Raw genomic sequence first — 17114 nt, 5'->3', positions numbered from 1 at the left:
AAACCCATCACTGGAGGGTGGGGGGAGAGTACTAAAATAATAAATGATCCCAGTTTTGAATATAACTGAAGGCAGGGCATGCTTCTAGCCTTATCTCTTTCTGCAGCTGGTTTGCACATGTAACTCTCAATGACTATTCAGTTTTACTGGAGCTGCCATCTGCAGTTCAGTTATTCAACCAGGCCAGGGAACAGAACTTGGAAGTACTACTCCTAATACATTAACACAAGTTGCTGTGATCTCTTTACAGAAACACTACTTTAGTGCACAGGAATCATTATAATGACACACAAATGATATTAAAAAAAAATCACATGAGATCATTAGATTTTGAAGATCTCGAAGAACAGGTGTGGAATTAGTAATTTTTAAGTCTCTTCAAAAGTTAGATTTTCTATTTAGTCACCTATTTACTGAAAACTGAATCATAGAACTATTCTATGATTCTATAATTCTGTGATAAATGCAGTTCTCAGTAAAACAAAAAAAAAGGTGCAAAGTTTACTGAAGGTGACTTCAAAAATCACCTTCAAAATGTAATGAACTCATGGGTTAATCTCCAGTGATCCAAACTTACGGACATAAATCTATCCAAACTTACAGACATAAATCTATCACCACAACATTCAAATATTTAAATCTCTAAATATCAGGTATGAAAAATACATAGACTTACTCCTCATTCACAGGCACAAAGATATAATCTTTACTGAAGATGTTTATATGACGAGTCCACGTTCTTACTCTTCTGTGTCTTCTCAGTGCCGCTCTGCAGAAACCAAATGACAACTGTTGCTCAGATTTGTTCTTTTTAGTTAAAGCAAAGCATGGGGATTAGTACTCCTACATCTTCCCCAATCCCTCAATAGGTTTTCCACTTACTCTTGAAATTTCCCTGACAGAGAAATAAAACAAATCTGCACACCGTTAAGCCCAAGTGACTAACAAGCCATTTCTGAACCATCTTAAACTCTTCTGGGAAAGAAAAATGAACCATCCATAGAATTGAAAGGATTTCTTGCAGTTACTTGACCAGTAAGTATTATTTTCTACACAAAATGCAAAAAATCTCATCTAAACACCAGCCAGTGTAAAACAGATCGACAGCAACTTACCAACATCCATTAATAAAAATTCACAGTACCACTTTGAAGGCCTGTCTAAACAACCTTATCTTTTGAAGGAAAAAGCTAAATACAGTCATGCAACACACCTGTAGCAAAGTCAGGACTGAAACAGACTCCCTCCAGTCCTGAGCTTTAAGTGAAGGAGCACATTTCATTTCCAGTCCTACAGACATAACACATGAGGACAGGATACTAGGAGAATAATAAAAAAATAAGAAGAAACCTAAATGTATATTTTCAACTTTCTTAGGTTGCACAAGTTGAAATAGAAACAGTTTATGAAACTTTGTTTCAGTATCATCTGAAAGCAAAATTTACTGTACTCAGGAGACATCCCTGTTCCCCCATTCTGATTCCATCTTGATCGGCAATTAAGAAAGGTAACTTCAGTGCAGGGTGAACAGGAGAAAATGAGTGAGTAATGGAAAAGCAGTGGGACTCTGGATGGGCCAGTATTAAGTGAAAACTTGCCACAGAAGCTTCCTCTGCTACATGACTGTAGGTGCACTGGGAATTGAAAGGGGAAAGCACCTATAGAAAGAATTCTCATCCTGCCTAAGCAGCATAAACAAAGGGAAGCAAAGGGTCTTTAAGTAGCTACATCAGCTGAAATTAATTTCATTTACAACAGTACAGAGCCCAATTTCTCCTACCCATTTATCAAAAAACTCCACAGAAACAAAAACCCAAACCACCTGTGATCACCAGGTAAGTATCTAAGCCCAAACACAAAATCAGATCTTCCAAAGCTATCTCTTGATCTGGAGCAGCTATAGTCCTTGAAGTTTGGGGAATTACAAGTGCCATTCCAGTTCCTTAATAAGGTTATGGACAGCCCAGCCTTGCTAGCAGAATCAGATCAAGCCACAACAGCAGCCTTAACATGGATAGTTTTGTTTCCACCTCAGAACATTCAAGGTCAGAAGACAGTAAAATGATGGAAGACATTCTCTCAAGCACAGCTCCCTGAATTTTTGAGACGTTTTTGAGAATATTACAGAAGTTGCATTCTTTTTCCCCTTAATAGCTTTCACCTAGCAGTGACTGCAACACACAAGATGGCACACCTCTTTGGGCAGGTGGCCATTGAGTTTGTCAGTAGAATGAAAAACCTGGGGAATAAAAGAAGACAAAAATGGGTAAAAGAAGAAAAATCAGTTCAGGGAGAAACAGGATGAGGGAAATAAAACAAAACAACCAACAACTCCGATAAACTGAATGATGAAAATGGAATGAAAGTTGCTGGCAGATCATCACTGTAAGTGAAGTGACAGTGCAAGCTCCACTCTCAAACATCAGTATTGAGAAGAAATGGAAAGTGTTCTAGAGATTGTTTTTATAGAATCTTAGCTGAAAAAACAAAGTGATACAGGGTTGTTGAGCTGTTAATGATACTTTTCCTGTGAAACTCTCCAATTCCATTATTCACAAGTGTTAAAAACCAAATGTGCAAACATGGTGTGTAAAAAAATCTTCTTAAAACTTCGGACAAGAATTTATTATCATCATGTATAATGAAATATGTGATAAATCTAAAAGTATTTTTAGAAGTGCAATTTCTTGAAATTATGCATACCTTGCAAAACTGCATATAATAAAAAGATCAAAATACATAAATAATTGTCTGAAAATTCAGATAAATTTGGAGAAAGGTGATAACATTTTCATTGCCATTCAATATGAACCACATGTGCATTTAAATGAAAAACATCAATATGCTTAAAATGAGAGTTACAACATTTAATCACTAACCCCTTGCAGAACAATGATTGCTCTTTAATGTGCTAACTAGAAGATGATCTGCAGAACTTCCAAGCGGCATTGACTGACAGCTTATTTCTGCACATAACAGTGTCTAAAATGAACTTACGGAACTTTGAGATCCCCCTCAGAATTTTTTTCTGTCCTGGTCAGGCACTTATAGAAGAAACTGCTAAAAATGTGTGTGCGGTCAGCAAGATGTTTTGGCACCTTTTCCAACAACAGGTATCTACCAAAAAAAGAAGGAAATTATTACATTCCTTTTCTAGAAAGTACCATTACTTTCTGATTTAAAAACAAAAAACAACCCCCCCCCCAAAAAAAAACAACATTCCCACCCCTCCCAGACCCCTCCCCCCCCCCAACTATTTTAATGAATTATTATGCTCAGGTTAATAATGCTTCTGAATTTATTTTTAGGGTTAGGTTTCTAGTCTTTGTTATCCTCTAGATAACAAGTTCTAACTGGCTTCTTCTGATTGCTCACAGCTACAGCAGCCATGCTGCACGCCAAGCAAAATGGAACTCTTGCAGCCTTCAAAAGAGCCAGAATTCTGCTTAGGTTTAAGTCAGCACAAGGAAAATAAATCTCAGCTTCAGGGAACTGCAGTCCACCATGCTGGTTCTGGAAAACTTGCTTTCACAAACAACTTCAGGAGGATGGCACAAAGCAGATATGCCAAGCACAGCTAACTCAAGAAACTTCCACAATAAGCTGTAGTGCTTTCTGCAGGAGTTGTACATCAGAATTCCTGAACTCTTGTCTGGAATATGAAAGGATGCTTCATTTCACGTGAGCTTAGTAAACAAACTACTAGTACAGACCCTCTACTTTGTTCAGCTGCCTGCTTAAACCTGCTCAGCACTTTCTGTTCTGTGAGGTCACGAAGAGGCTTTTTTCCCCACACTATTCTGTCTGGATGATACCACAGCCCTTTAGAGGGACAAGGGGAATGGAACTGAAACAACTGAACCTGCTGAGAATACACACATCTTTACAAGGAGTCCAACTTACAGCTTCATCATGCTGTTACTCTGAAATTATTGTATCATATTTAGAGACCAACATTACAGTAGTTCAAGTCCAGATCAGGTCACAGAAAGAAGGGTACAAATAAAGCTGTGATTACTTACTTAAGATAGAAATCAATAATGACATCATTGAGAAACTCTCCATATTCTAAGCACTCTAGGTCTTCTCTTGTGACTCCCAGTCCTCCTTTTGCAGGTGGGGGTGGATAAATAATTAAGCTAGAAAATACAAATCAAAATCACATTGTACGAATGACAAACTGACGTTTTTCACATGTAGAAGATTTTCTAGAAAACCTGTTAAAAATGGTGATTTTCAAAACTGTTGACTAACTCAAACATCCTTTACCATTTCTTACTCCAACAGTTGAGTTACAAATTAAATGCACACCCCAATGCACACTGAAATTTTGAGAAAAGTTTTTGAAAAGGAGATTATTTTTTTACCTTCATCTTGGTTTTTTTTTTTTTGATAGGAAGTAATTGACAAACGGCTATATAAAATGGAAATAAATTCTAGGGGACATATTCTCAAATGGTATTAATGAACAGTGACTTCTTGTTCATTAAGAGTCCAATAGGACTCCCATGTTTCCAAGCAGGCAACTTGGGTTTACGCACCATATGTACTGTAAGTAGATTGAAACTGCCCAAGTTACCTCTACTACTAGTATTTAAAATATATTTAAAAAGCTGCATATTAACAACCATATTACTTAACTGGAATGCCGAAATGAGCAGTTTTGCTGTTGCAGAAACATAAACAACTGCTATACTGTCAGTATAGCAGAAGGCAAGAGTTCTTAGGAGCAATTTTCTCCAGTAATGTCTGCTGTACTAGAAGCACAAAGGCTAACAGGCTAGTGCAGACAGAATTGATGTACATCAGTACTCTCCTAGTACCTTGCTGCATTACACACCTCTGTGTTCTCATTTTGTGTCTTTAGCTAACCAAGCTCCTGTACTAACTAGTATATTGTATGACAAGCTAGTTATAAATAGAGAGACAGAAGAGTAAAAGAAAACATTGTTTATACTAAAAAAGAAAAAAAAAAGACTCAGCTGAAGTTTAAAGTTTTGCCATGATATAGACTTAGATGGAAACACACAGAAGCCATGAGGTCCCTACCCTCCCATTGATGCATCCATGATATGAACTTGTGGTCACAGTTAAGGTATTCTGATTTCTGTGAGATTTTCTCTCATCCTGTAACACATCCATTTTGTCTGTTAAATATTAGGATGGAAACAGGAATACCTACATTCATACTCAGTGGTATTTTAGATTTCTAGAGCATCTTTAACATAACACTTTCAAATAAACTACAGAATAGCAGTTGAAGCCAAGGTTTTCATTCCAGCAATTTGTTTCTTCAATTTGTTATATTTTCATCTTCTCATTTATATGAAACATACATACTTCTTAACTGCTCCAGTTTCTCTTACTTCTTTCCATTCTTCATTCAGTGCAGAGGACAGAGAGATAGAATAGCAACCACTATTCTGCTTATTTGCAAGGGCATAACTGGGCCTGGCCACTTTTGGTTTTGATTCCTACCAGAAAAAAATCCAAACAATAATAATAGTAAAAATCATTATACAGCTTAATATGTAAAACAGAAAACACAAAAAACAAGCCTGAAGTCCACAGGAATATCCTGCATCTCTGAAGAGGAATCCTGCTGGAGAGCAGAAGTGTGAACATCACAATTTAGGCAAACATGCCACTAGTCATATAACTAAAAAAGTTATGTCCCTTTTAAAAAGATGACAGTTCTTCCTCTGTTCATAACCTCTCTCTAAAATTGTTAAAGCATATTCAGCCAACTGATACAGAATTTGTTTTGGGGAAGAAACTGGACCTGTTGGACCTGAATGGATGAAGTATCAGACTGTCTTAATAGGAGCTGTGAACGCTTGGAAGGTTTGAAAACCTAGTTCTTAACCAATCTGCCTAAAGATGCTACAGATTTAGGACATGCTAGCTTAATTTTTAAGTTCCCAGTTTCATAGCCAGATTGATCTATTGTCTGTGTTTTTTTCTGATGGGATCAAACATATGTAATTTCTGAAGTGACAAGGATGTGGGGTTAAGACATTACTCCTCAGAGGGAGGTGTATTAACACAGTACCTTGCACAGCTCCATCTTCCCAGCAGCATTAGGAATTATTTAGCATTTCAAGCTGTGACTGGCCCAGCAGTAGAGGTGTCTGGAATGAGCAAGGTACACAGCTCCTCCTCTGCTGCACCCCTTCACTTCCAGCTCAGCTGAAAAAATGGCTCCATCACTCAATACTTGATTAACTCCAAAACTGCTGCCCTGGAGACACCACAAGGGCAGAAAATCCCTGTGGTTCTAGGCATAATCAGCTGAACTAAAGCTTCGCTATTTGCCACTTACTGACGAGGTCTATACACTATCCCTCTGTGGACACAATCTAGTTTACTGCAAATCTTGCCCCATTGCGCAATAATAAGAGAAATAACATGAGAGAAATAACAAACATGATTGATTTTTTTTTTGAGCTATGGAAAGAAGGTGTATTTAAAATTTACTAAAATGTGCAAATGCCAACAGGTGGTGATGAATCAAGCAACTAACCTGAACCGCAGGTTCATGAGCATCTGAGATACTCTGTTTTGATACACCTTGCTTTAGTAGATCCTTACTGTAATTTATGAAAGAGCTCTCTTCAGGAGAAAGGTCCTTAAACAAGGACAGTGCTTCCTTCAAAGACAAAAACTCAAGAAGATCTGGTGCTCTGTTCTTCTTGCTCACACCTGTAATCACTTCAGTCAGTCTGTCTTCTTCCCATTCTGTGAGTGGTTGGGACAGTTCAAGAAATACAAATTCACTAGATTTAGCTGGAGAAAGGAGAGAATGGGTATTAACTATTAGGTTACATGATAAAAACTTGTTTGCAGACCCACGAAGGAGCATTGAGAGACAATGGTGGGAGTGGAAGCCAAAGTAATATGCTGCCAGCTTCCTCTCAGAGGCCATCAGCCAACCAAAGGCCCACCTGCATAAGCCCAGAGGAGCACAGGAGCACAATGGCTGGTAAGAACCCAAATTAAGGACTGGGAGAAAGGGACACCCAGTCTGGGCCCAGAGACCCTCAGGCCCAGGGTCCAGACCTGAAACCCATCAAGATGAGTCAATGCCAGATCACCTTTTAGACTGAGGAGAGATTGTGCTGAGGTGTATGGCACACATGATGGGAGACCGGGGAAGAGCATTTTGAGATTGCCCAGGACTTCTTATCGGATGTTTAAGGGAAGAACCAAAGGCAGGCATTCAGGTGATTTGTAGAGGAACAAGTATGGGAAAATAGAGGGCTAAAGGCATAAAAAGGACCAGTCACATCTAAATACTTTGCTAGTCAATACACTTGTCTGAAATGCGCTGCGCATTGATCAGCTGTCTATCCCATCTTCTCATTAAATTCCTTTCTAACTCTCTCCTGGGTGAACTCTCTATTTGATGGGGGGAGGGGATGTGTGGACATCTCTGAACACAGCAACTGAAGTGCAGTCATGCACAACTGCTAGTGGATCAAGCCGAACTAAATGAATAGTTGAAGTGTCTTGGGAGGCAGAAGGGTGAGCAATTTCCTAAGGGACAGCTCTCACTGTGGGACTCACCATGTATCTCTAAGGATGAGAGCACAGGGTGGGTCAGCTACTGGGACCAGGGGCATCCTGGCCAGCTATGTGCCTGTCTGTGCATGACAGCTTGTACAAGCAACTGGCACTGGCTTGTATACCGAGGTGCCAGCAATGGGAAGACTGAGATCCAGGGCCAGCAACTGAGCAGACAAAGTGTCTTTTAATAGCAAATTGCAATAATACAATCATAGAATCACAGAATAGTTAGGGTTGGAAAGGTTCCAACCCTATCCATCCCCTCCGCCACGGGCAGGGATGCCTAGACCATGAGGCCCAAGGCCTTGTTCAACTTGGCCTTGAACACAGCTAGTGATAGAGCATTCACCACTTCCTTGGGCAGCCTGTTCCAGTGCCTTACCAGCCTCACAGTAAAGAATTTCCTCCTTGTATCTAGCCTAAATCTCCCCTGTTTAAACCCATTAGCCCTTGTCCTGTCACTGTAGTCCCTGATGAAGAGTCCCTCTCTGGCATCCTTGTAGACCCCCTTCAGATACTGTAAGGCTGCTATGAAGTCTCCATGAAGCCTTCTCTTCTCCAGGCTGAACAGACACAACTTTCTCAGCCTGTCTTCATATACGAGGTGCTCCAGCCCCCTGATGGTCCTCGTGGCCCTCCTCTGGACTTGCTCCAAGAGCTCCATGTCCTTCTTATATTGGGGACACCAGAACTGCACACAATGCTCCAAGTGGGGTCTCACGAGAGCAGAGGGGCAGGATCATCTCCTTTAACCTGCTCGTCCACCTCCTTTTGATGCAGCTCAACAGATGGTTGGCCTTTTGGGCTGTGAGCACACACTGCCTGCTCATGTTAAGTTTCTCACTGACCAACACCCTTAAGTTCTTCTCTGCAGGGTTGCTCTGAATCACTTCTCTGCCCAACCTGTATGCAGTCTTGTCAAAGATCAAATCAACCTTTATCTGCCAACCCTTTCAACCAGCAGGTACTTTTCTCAAGAATTTATTTTAAAGGGGGAAATACTTTATACACAAGCCCAGTTTCAGAGAGCCTCCTCACACAGATTACAATTGAACTGTCTTTTTGTTAAGTAGAAGAAATTGTGAATCACATTGTGGGGTTTTTATTTCCCCAAGGACAACAAGGCATTTTAGAAAAGCAAATTGGCCAACTTATGATTAAAAAAAAAAAAACCAAAACTACAGGCTTTCTTCAGCATTCTAGAAACACAGCTGTAAAATAACTGCTTTATTGATACGCCATATATTTGATCTTTTTATTGCATTTAAGGAAAAAGATTACTTACATGGCTTGCTCATGACTAACTTTCCTAATTGGGTTTCAATCTTTTCTACATAATCCACAGACAACCAAAGGAAAATTATCATTGTTGAAGAACAGCCACCGTCACTTCTCCACATACCAAACCTTCTCAGATCCAGAGTATCTACTGTCAGGTTAATATTCTTATTAAGAGCCACTGTAGAAAATAAAATTTTAAATAACCGTACCTTTAATTGCCATAAAGTCATACATGTTACAGTAATTACACACTAAGACATAAATATGATCAAAGTGTATTAAAACAGTACTTGTAGATTTTATTCCTGGCATTACGTAAATTGTGAGAATCTAATACTTAAATAGGCTATATCAAACTATGTAAAATGAAGTTACCAAATTGTAACACCCAAAGCTAAACATCTAAATGCTACTCTTCATGGAATAAAAAATACGGTTTTTTTGCTCAGGATAATCACAGTTAATACCTACAAATATAGAAAAATTATTGCAAATCATGAATTCCTATTAGTCAATCCAATTCAGAACTTCTCACCTTCTCAGAACCTTCTCCTATGGGATACAGAAACCACACATCATCTTTGGAAAACGGACTGAATGAAAATCTACAGTTATATCCCTCCTAGCTTTACTCAACTTACATTATTGTTTAATAAATCTTAAGGATCTAAAATCCTAATCTGAAAAGACTGAGGTTTCACCTCGAAAACATATAAATATAGTCATATTTACTATAGTTCAACACTTAATATATGCAGGGATGTGGGAGGAAAGGCCATTAAAACTACAAATTCACCTTAAAAGTGTAAGAAGCTGCTAAGTTATTAATGCTTACACTATAGACAATAACATTTTTATTTACTGAAAAATGAAATTTTAAAAATTAATTCTTTGTGAAACAAAATTATAAATTACTCATAAGTAAATACTAAGTATTTTAACGTAATACTTTAATGATATAGAGTTAAGAGAAGGCTAAAGAAGAAAATTCCCTTACCCTGAAATGGGATCACAATATACTTGATTGTAAACTGAAAGATTTAAAAAAAAAAAAAAAAAATTAGCTTGCATTCTACAAGTTGATTAAAACAAAGTAGAATTGTTAATTATCTGCATATCTTTCCTTGCTGATAGCCAAATAAACTGAAAACAATATCACAGAATCATTTAGGTTGGAAAAAGACCTTTAAGATCGTAAGTCCAACCATTAAGCTAATACTAACAAGCCCAATATGTCTAGTATGAGAATTAATATTGCCTATTTGACCTAAAAGAACACTCCTATTGCAACACGTATTGCAGAATCTAAATGACAGCCAAGTAACTTCCAGAGGTGCTACGCACTGAGAAATAAGCAGAAAGTTGTGGAGAAGACTACAGGCTTCTTAAGAAGAAAAAAATCATTAACATTTCGGACAAAAGGAGGTTAAGCACCCTATGATCAAGACCACTACCTACACTATTTGAATCAAGGACACTACATAGAGAATCCAACACTGGGGTATATTTTGCTATTTAGATTAACCTTTGAATTAAAGGCCTTTGAACAGTCTGTTTACACCTCTGCTAAAAAGACCTGGCTAAATAAAGCAAGCTTTTCACTTTGACAGAAGGTTGTCATACACATTGAGGGGTTTTTTTTACGTTACCACAGTACGCACAAAGAATTATTTTTTTTTCCATGGAAAATTTTCACTTTTTACCTAAAAGCATTAACTCTAAAAATATTTCAACTCATCCCTCTAATTATTCTGGCATATCAATTCCAGAAATTTCCATGAAATGTTCTCACTGCTGGATGAGAACTACTGCACAAAACTGCTGTTTAGTGCAAAGCTAAAATTATTATTACAATCCAAGATTTCAAAATGTGTTACTGTAAGAAAAAAAACCAAAAACAAACAAAAAAACCCCATACATGTTCAAACATGTCTTTTTCTATTGCAATATACAGAACGAGTCTCACCAAAGACCTGTTGAAAGTCCTGCAGCTGGTACTTTATTTGAAGTATATTTCTACGCCTTGTGAGTAACACATTGCCTATGTACTAATGCTTTTAGTATTAGTTTTGTAGGTCCTTAAAAAATACAAAATAAGTATTTTCTGGCTATTATAACCAGAGCAAGGTCAGCACGTAGTATATATTTGAACTCTGATCCCTATGGACTACTTTATTCAAATATCTGTACTATTTCTGAGAAAAGTGATTGGTGTTTATTTCAAGTGACATTAATTCTGACATGGCCATTATTTTCTATTAAGATTCACTAAAAGCTTCATCAGTATAATTTCTGTTCTAGTACAGCGTTTTCACAGAACCTTTATCTCTGAAAACTGGACCCACAGATAATCCCTGTTAGCTTTTCAACTGACAGCAATCCAAACACACAAGGTAATGGAGTACATACTCCATGGTTTAGCCAAAGCAAAACTCAGTGCTTCCACACTAAGTACCACTAGCTTTGATTAACTAGAATTTTAATTTTTAAATATTCCCAAAATTTCAATATAATAAAACAACTCACCCTAGCAGGACCTGTTGATAGCCAGTTAAATTTCCCGATGTAAAGACTATCAAATTTCACTGCCAATGCTGGGTTTGTCTGTTTTCTAGGTGTGCTTCCAGAAAGTAAACTGATAGGATATTTATCTTCAATTGACTCTGTTATAAACTGAAGGGGAAAAAAAAAAAAAAGTATATTTACTAAAGGGCTTCAAATGAGATACTTCCCTCTTGAACCTCTGGAATTTTCTTTGCATGTTTGTAAGGATTTACTCCCAAAGCCAACTTCCATATAAAAATCCCATACTAAAAAGCTGTAAATATTATTACAATCATTACAATACCCTTAAGGGCCTAACAGTATCTTGATTCACCTCTAAATTTCCCATTGCAAGATATAGCCTGTGCTCTTTACTAATCTAGAGCCAAGTAAAACCTCAAACAACAGAGCAACAAAAAATATGCCTCTTTTGATATCAAAGGTACAGGATCCAATTCAGTGTTTATGATCAAAATGATGCACCTGTATGAAGAGGCAGCAATGGCTCTTCTGGCTTGTTTCAGGATTGCAGAGGTAACCCAAATCCAAGTCAAAGCCAAAATGGGGCAACAACATTTACGGCTAGTTTTAGATTCAATGCTAAGCCACACAGGAATGGGAACTTTACCCTATCTCTGTCTGCTGTCAACAAGTTCCTTGAACTCCATGCACTGAATTACAGCAGAGGACTGAAAGACAAGAAGAAACTACAGACTTGAACTTGATCAGTATAAAACATTGTGTGAAAAACTAAAACAAAACCCCCACCCCTTTTCACAGACATATCTTCATCATGGCTACCTCTAGCTCAGGTTAGTATTTGATCCTTCCTGTTTGTAGTATTAAACATTCCCAAATGTTTATTTTCAAACTATGACATACACTGTATGTTGCAAAAGCACTTAAGCGTCAGATCCAGACATCCTCTGAAGACTGTCCAGAATTCTATCTGTGAATTACTGCACTACTGTTTGTTGCTGGGACTAATCATACCTGCTCTAAGCATTTCACTTTTGTCCTAACATGCAAGAAAAAAATAAACACTGAAGAAATAAAGGGTTGTCATAACAATACATAGGCCAAAAACTGGAGTACCTGCTCTGTGTGACTTTCCATCTTGTCTTCCAACTGCTTTGCTGAGAAACTGAAGTCAGACTGTTGGTCTGTTTCTTTACTATCAGTGATATTATCCTGAAGCAGCTCAGTGCATTTTGGTTCAGAAGGTCTATCTTCATCATCACTGGAAAGGACAACTAAAGAGGAAAAAAGAAGTATGCACATGCTTCACAATGCAGACTTCGGAATATTTCATTCACTATAGATTTCAGATGAACAAAAAATTCTCTCTTGTATGTAATATCAAAATACATTGCTCAAACAAGTCTGTGTGCATGAAAGCAAACGCAACAAGTACTGCTTTGCATCTTTATTAACACTTTACCCAAGATCCTCAAAATTATTCAACTACTAAAAGAAAGAGGCCACAATACAGCTGCTTCAAAGAAAGAGTATTTTTTCTCCGTTTAAGCAACATTAAAAACTACAAGCTTAATTTTCCACAGCCACAAAATCAGCTGCAAAATAAGGACTGGAGTTTAAAAATCCTGCTGTCTATCCTGTTTCACAAGTACATGACCCTCTACACTTCAGTAGAGGACACTGGCACTAAGCACTGCTCTCTAACCTGCACAATGCATTAAAAACAACACGAACTCTGTCTTCAATCTTTTGTTTCTTATGTTTCTTATAACTAGTTTCTTATAATTAGTCAGCTATACATGAGTTCTCCTGGTACCTAAGTGTACCAGTAGTAATTGTCAGCAGCACAGATACAGTACATACTTGGATCAACTGAAACAAGTTGCCGATTACCCCTGTAGAGTCTGTTCCGCAGCTTGCTCAGGTACTGTGATGTGTCCATCTTTAAATTCCTGATGGTACTAACTTGCGGTGAAGCCACATCCCCACTGATGACAGAAAGCTGTTTCTCTGACAAGTTTCTGGATGGAGACTCTGAGCCAGGCTCCTCCAGGCAGCTGTGAGCAGGTCTTAAGTGGTTGTGGGTGGAAGCATCTTTATAGTCTCTCTCTAATGGCTGGGGAATACCATCTGGCACCAGAATTGCATTAGATCTGCAATCTTGTCCATCCTCACAGAGTGTGCTGATGCCAGGAGGCTGAGTTGAACTCAATCGTTGCTCTTTCTAGAAAACAGGTATCAGAGACAGGGCATATGCTTATTTCTTGACATTTCTATGATGGTTCAGATTAGTGACCACTGAGATTTAGCTATGTGCTAGGCAAAATAATTCTAGCTTAATGTAACTGCATTTAGAGCTCAAGTCAGTAATTTCTCCCCGTATTCCAAAGGCTGTTACATAATGCATGAGGGCCAACCTTTTAGAAGTCTACTATGACCTTCTTTCAAACTAACCAAGAAACTATTTGTGATTTTTTTAGCAGCTCTCACTGTCTGACACTGAAAGACCAAGCACCAGTGATGTTCATTACCTTGCAAATGTGTGGCTTGGTCATCTGGGCAAACGGGACCCAGCAACTGTCTATTTCTATGGGGTTTCAATTAGAAGGTTACAGAGATGCCTTTATTATATTCAAATGCTTGACTATAAATCACAGTTTGTACTGGTCTGATTGATTCCCTCAATCATTTCTATTTTTTTTTTTAACTCCTTCCTTTAAATCTTAATGACAGACAACAATAAAACTTTAGGGAAGAATACAACAGACTGAGGAGGAGGGAGAAAGATGACCTCTGCAAGATTTCCATAACCCCAGGTATACTTTGTAGTTTTTCTATCGAAATCCCTAATTAGTTCTACACCATCTGTGAAAGAAGATTCACTTAAGTAGCTAGATGCCTCATTTCCAAGATTGTTTTACTCCATGCTCCTGTCTAAAGAAAACATTCATCTCTTGCAACCTCTCTCTTACAGTGAGCTTATTCTGATGTTGTGGACAAAAGGAGTTACATATAATCGCTCTTCTTGATGCACCACTGAGCTACTTCCCCTCAACAGCTATGACAGCATCCCTGGATACCCTAGTTATTAGTACAATTCTTTTATTTCAGATGTTGCTACTGCTTCTACTGAAGTGTGTGTGCTTGTGTGTACACAAACACACATATGCAACTTACAGATAGTAGAAGTGATTTTTCTGGAATGTGCGCATTACAATCATCAGAAATATGGCCACTAGATCTTCTTTTTCTTTTCTCAGAATCAAAAGAACCCGATTGCTTCTGACTAAGAGTGGTGCTGTTCATGTTTATGCTCCTCTTTTTCAATTCATCATAGCTCTTGTTTTCTGTGTCAGAAAAAAAAAAAAAAAAAGAAAAAGTGATTTAATGGGTTACCTTTAAAATCCTTTCCATCTCTTCATAAATGTTATGTCTTAAATACAATGCACGGAAGCAGATACCTTCCACAACAGTTCCTTCCTTTTTTTAATTGTGCATGGCTGCCAAAATATATTCCCTAAAATAATTCAGGAAAGATTATTATTGCACCATTAGTTAAGGTAAGGGTATAACCAAACTCCTAGCTCCCTTTTGAGTATGAATTACCACTCCGTACTCAACAGTCTTTATCTTCTGCTGGATGCAATATTCTCCATTTCCTGTTCTAAATCTGCAAATATTACTAACCAGTATTAAAAGATATTCTCCCTGGAGACTCAGCCTAGAGTTTACCATTTTTCAGCAGTAAATACATTGTCACATAGCAAACATTTTAAAAAGGTTTACAAACCATTTGAGTATTCTCAGTGTATTACGTTCTTGAATATAAAAGACTTATAAAATCAGGATTATAATGGTGCACTAAGGCTGCCCTAAGTTTCCTTTCTCTTCCACAGATCTGATTCACCATAGCTGTATTCATATTTAAAATCAGCTATTCAATATATTTTACCATATCTATGAACAAACTCCACGCTTTTTGAGAAAACACATACAATGCATACAATAGCTATTTTATTTCTGTACTCTCCTCATAATACTAGACCAAAAAAAAAAAAATTTCTAACACTCTCCAGAATTGATATTTAAATCCCAGATTATTACTCACTACAAACCTTTCTTCTGCAGTTCCTGTCTTCTAGATGTGAGGACATTATTTTTTTCTGGTTCCTTAGAAGCCTTGGTCAATTTACAGAGATCATCATCTGTCTTCCTCAGGCAATGTTCAGATCTGTAAAGAGTATTAACTATGACTTATCTTTAATTTTGAAAGAATACTGAATAAAAATCCCAACAGAAACAACTGTTGGTTAGACCACAGACTTCTGGCTTTCTTGTAACCATGTGGAGCGTGGCAAATGAAGGACAAGCCAATTCAGTTCCAGTTGCAGAAATACAGACACTCTAACATTATTAATGAAAAGGATGCTTCTAAAAGGATGTAAAGTATGAAAATCTGACATGCCTGGCATCAGACACTGTAATATTATTTTGTAAAGCATGACTGCAACAAGAAAACATAACAAGATAAAAAGAGAACAATGTCAGTTGAGTGTATCTTTGGTTTTGTCATTAATACAATGGGAATGAGGCAATGTAGTACATTTTTAACTTAGATTTAGAATGGCTTATAGAATCCACTAAGTAGGTTCCTGCAACGAGAAAAGATTTTAAATAGAAATTCCTGATCATAACAGTAACTTTGAAGGAAGTGAGGGGGGACAGGACATGAATGAGGAAGAAACAAAAACTTATTACAGTACCAGAAACTAGGCACCCTGCAGGTGTTTAGCTGAGTCTGGAGTTTTATTCTAAGAAGGTTATGCAATAAAATAATCACTTGAGGGGGGTTGGTATTAATTTTATTAGTTTGGGGGTTTTGGGGGGTTGTGTTTGTTTTGTTGGGGTTTTCTTTGGTTTTTTGGGTTGGTTTTGGGTTTTGTTTTGGTTTGGTTTTTTGAATAAGAGAATATACTTGTAAAGAATATTAAGTGAATGGGGCTTTGAACAACCTGGTCCAGTGGAAGGTGTCCCTGCCTGTGGCAGGGTGGTTGGACCTAGATGAGCTTTAAGGTCCCTTCTAACCCAAACCATTCTATGATATTCAGGAGGTAATGATTGACTCAACAGTATGACATCCTCATATTTGAGGTCTGATCTTGTAAACATACTCTTCATTTTTCTGGAGGCTAGTTAGAGCTGACAAAAATCTATGTAACTGCATTTTGGTTTCTAGTGTATGCATTAGGGTAACATTTAGCTGTATGCTTATGTGATACTTTCTCACATGAACTTCATTACATTCAGTATGCAAGATTTCTAAAAATTTATCAGGGTTTCAAAATAAAATAAACTAACCCTTGTGACCTCCACCGCATTTTCTCTGAGACTTGGAAAATGAAAAAGAAAATAAAGAAGATCTCACAGATAAAGCAATTTAAGGCTGCTCTGGAAAATCTGTTTCATTCCTCCTTTTGTCACCTCACTTAATCCAAAGATTTTTTTGTTCTTTGTTTTGTTTTATAATGTGCCTAACTCAGAATGTTGCAGTCTCTAATTTGCAAAAACAGAAGCATCATGATCTAATTTGCAAAAAGATAAATCATCATGATGACTGAAATCACTGACAGCTGAGCTTGGACTCATGAAGAACATCACTGACTATGGGAAAGAACACTCTTGACATCACAATCTAGACAGCCAAAACTGTTGGACACTTTGTGAACAGGTGCCTGTTCTTCAGT

At 37.6% G+C, this 17114-nt stretch overlaps 1 protein-coding gene across 7 annotated transcripts in view; it reads right to left on the bottom strand.

Moving 5' to 3' along the window:
• Window positions 1–17114, bottom strand: part of SENP7 (SUMO specific peptidase 7) — a 46968-nt gene that overhangs the window by 7010 nt on the left and 22844 nt on the right. For 6 of the 7 annotated variants that reach the window (XM_065676512.1, XM_065676515.1, XM_065676517.1 and 3 more), the window contains 12 exons: window positions 15486–15601; window positions 14548–14717; window positions 13234–13594; window positions 12487–12644; window positions 11374–11520; window positions 9845–9878; window positions 8852–9025; window positions 6524–6786; window positions 5341–5474; window positions 4023–4139; window positions 2998–3117; window positions 677–769 (listed from right to left, as the gene is read on the bottom strand). In XM_065676512.1, the coding sequence (XP_065532584.1) occupies window positions 677–769; window positions 2998–3117; window positions 4023–4139; window positions 5341–5474; window positions 6524–6786; window positions 8852–9025; window positions 9845–9878; window positions 11374–11520; window positions 12487–12644; window positions 13234–13594; window positions 14548–14717; window positions 15486–15601 (1887 nt within the window). The remainder of the gene's footprint in view (window positions 1–676; window positions 770–2997; window positions 3118–4022; window positions 4140–5340; window positions 5475–6523; window positions 6787–8851; window positions 9026–9844; window positions 9879–11373; window positions 11521–12486; window positions 12645–13233; window positions 13595–14547; window positions 14718–15485; window positions 15602–17114) is intronic. The other variant, XM_065676513.1, reaches the window with a different exon arrangement.

The sequence above is a fragment of the Lathamus discolor genome, chromosome 4 (genome assembly GCF_037157495.1).
Source record: "Lathamus discolor isolate bLatDis1 chromosome 4, bLatDis1.hap1, whole genome shotgun sequence".
Classification (NCBI taxonomy): domain Eukaryota; kingdom Metazoa; phylum Chordata; class Aves; order Psittaciformes; family Psittacidae; genus Lathamus; species Lathamus discolor.
This window is presented reverse-complemented; position numbering and strand designations above follow the sequence as displayed.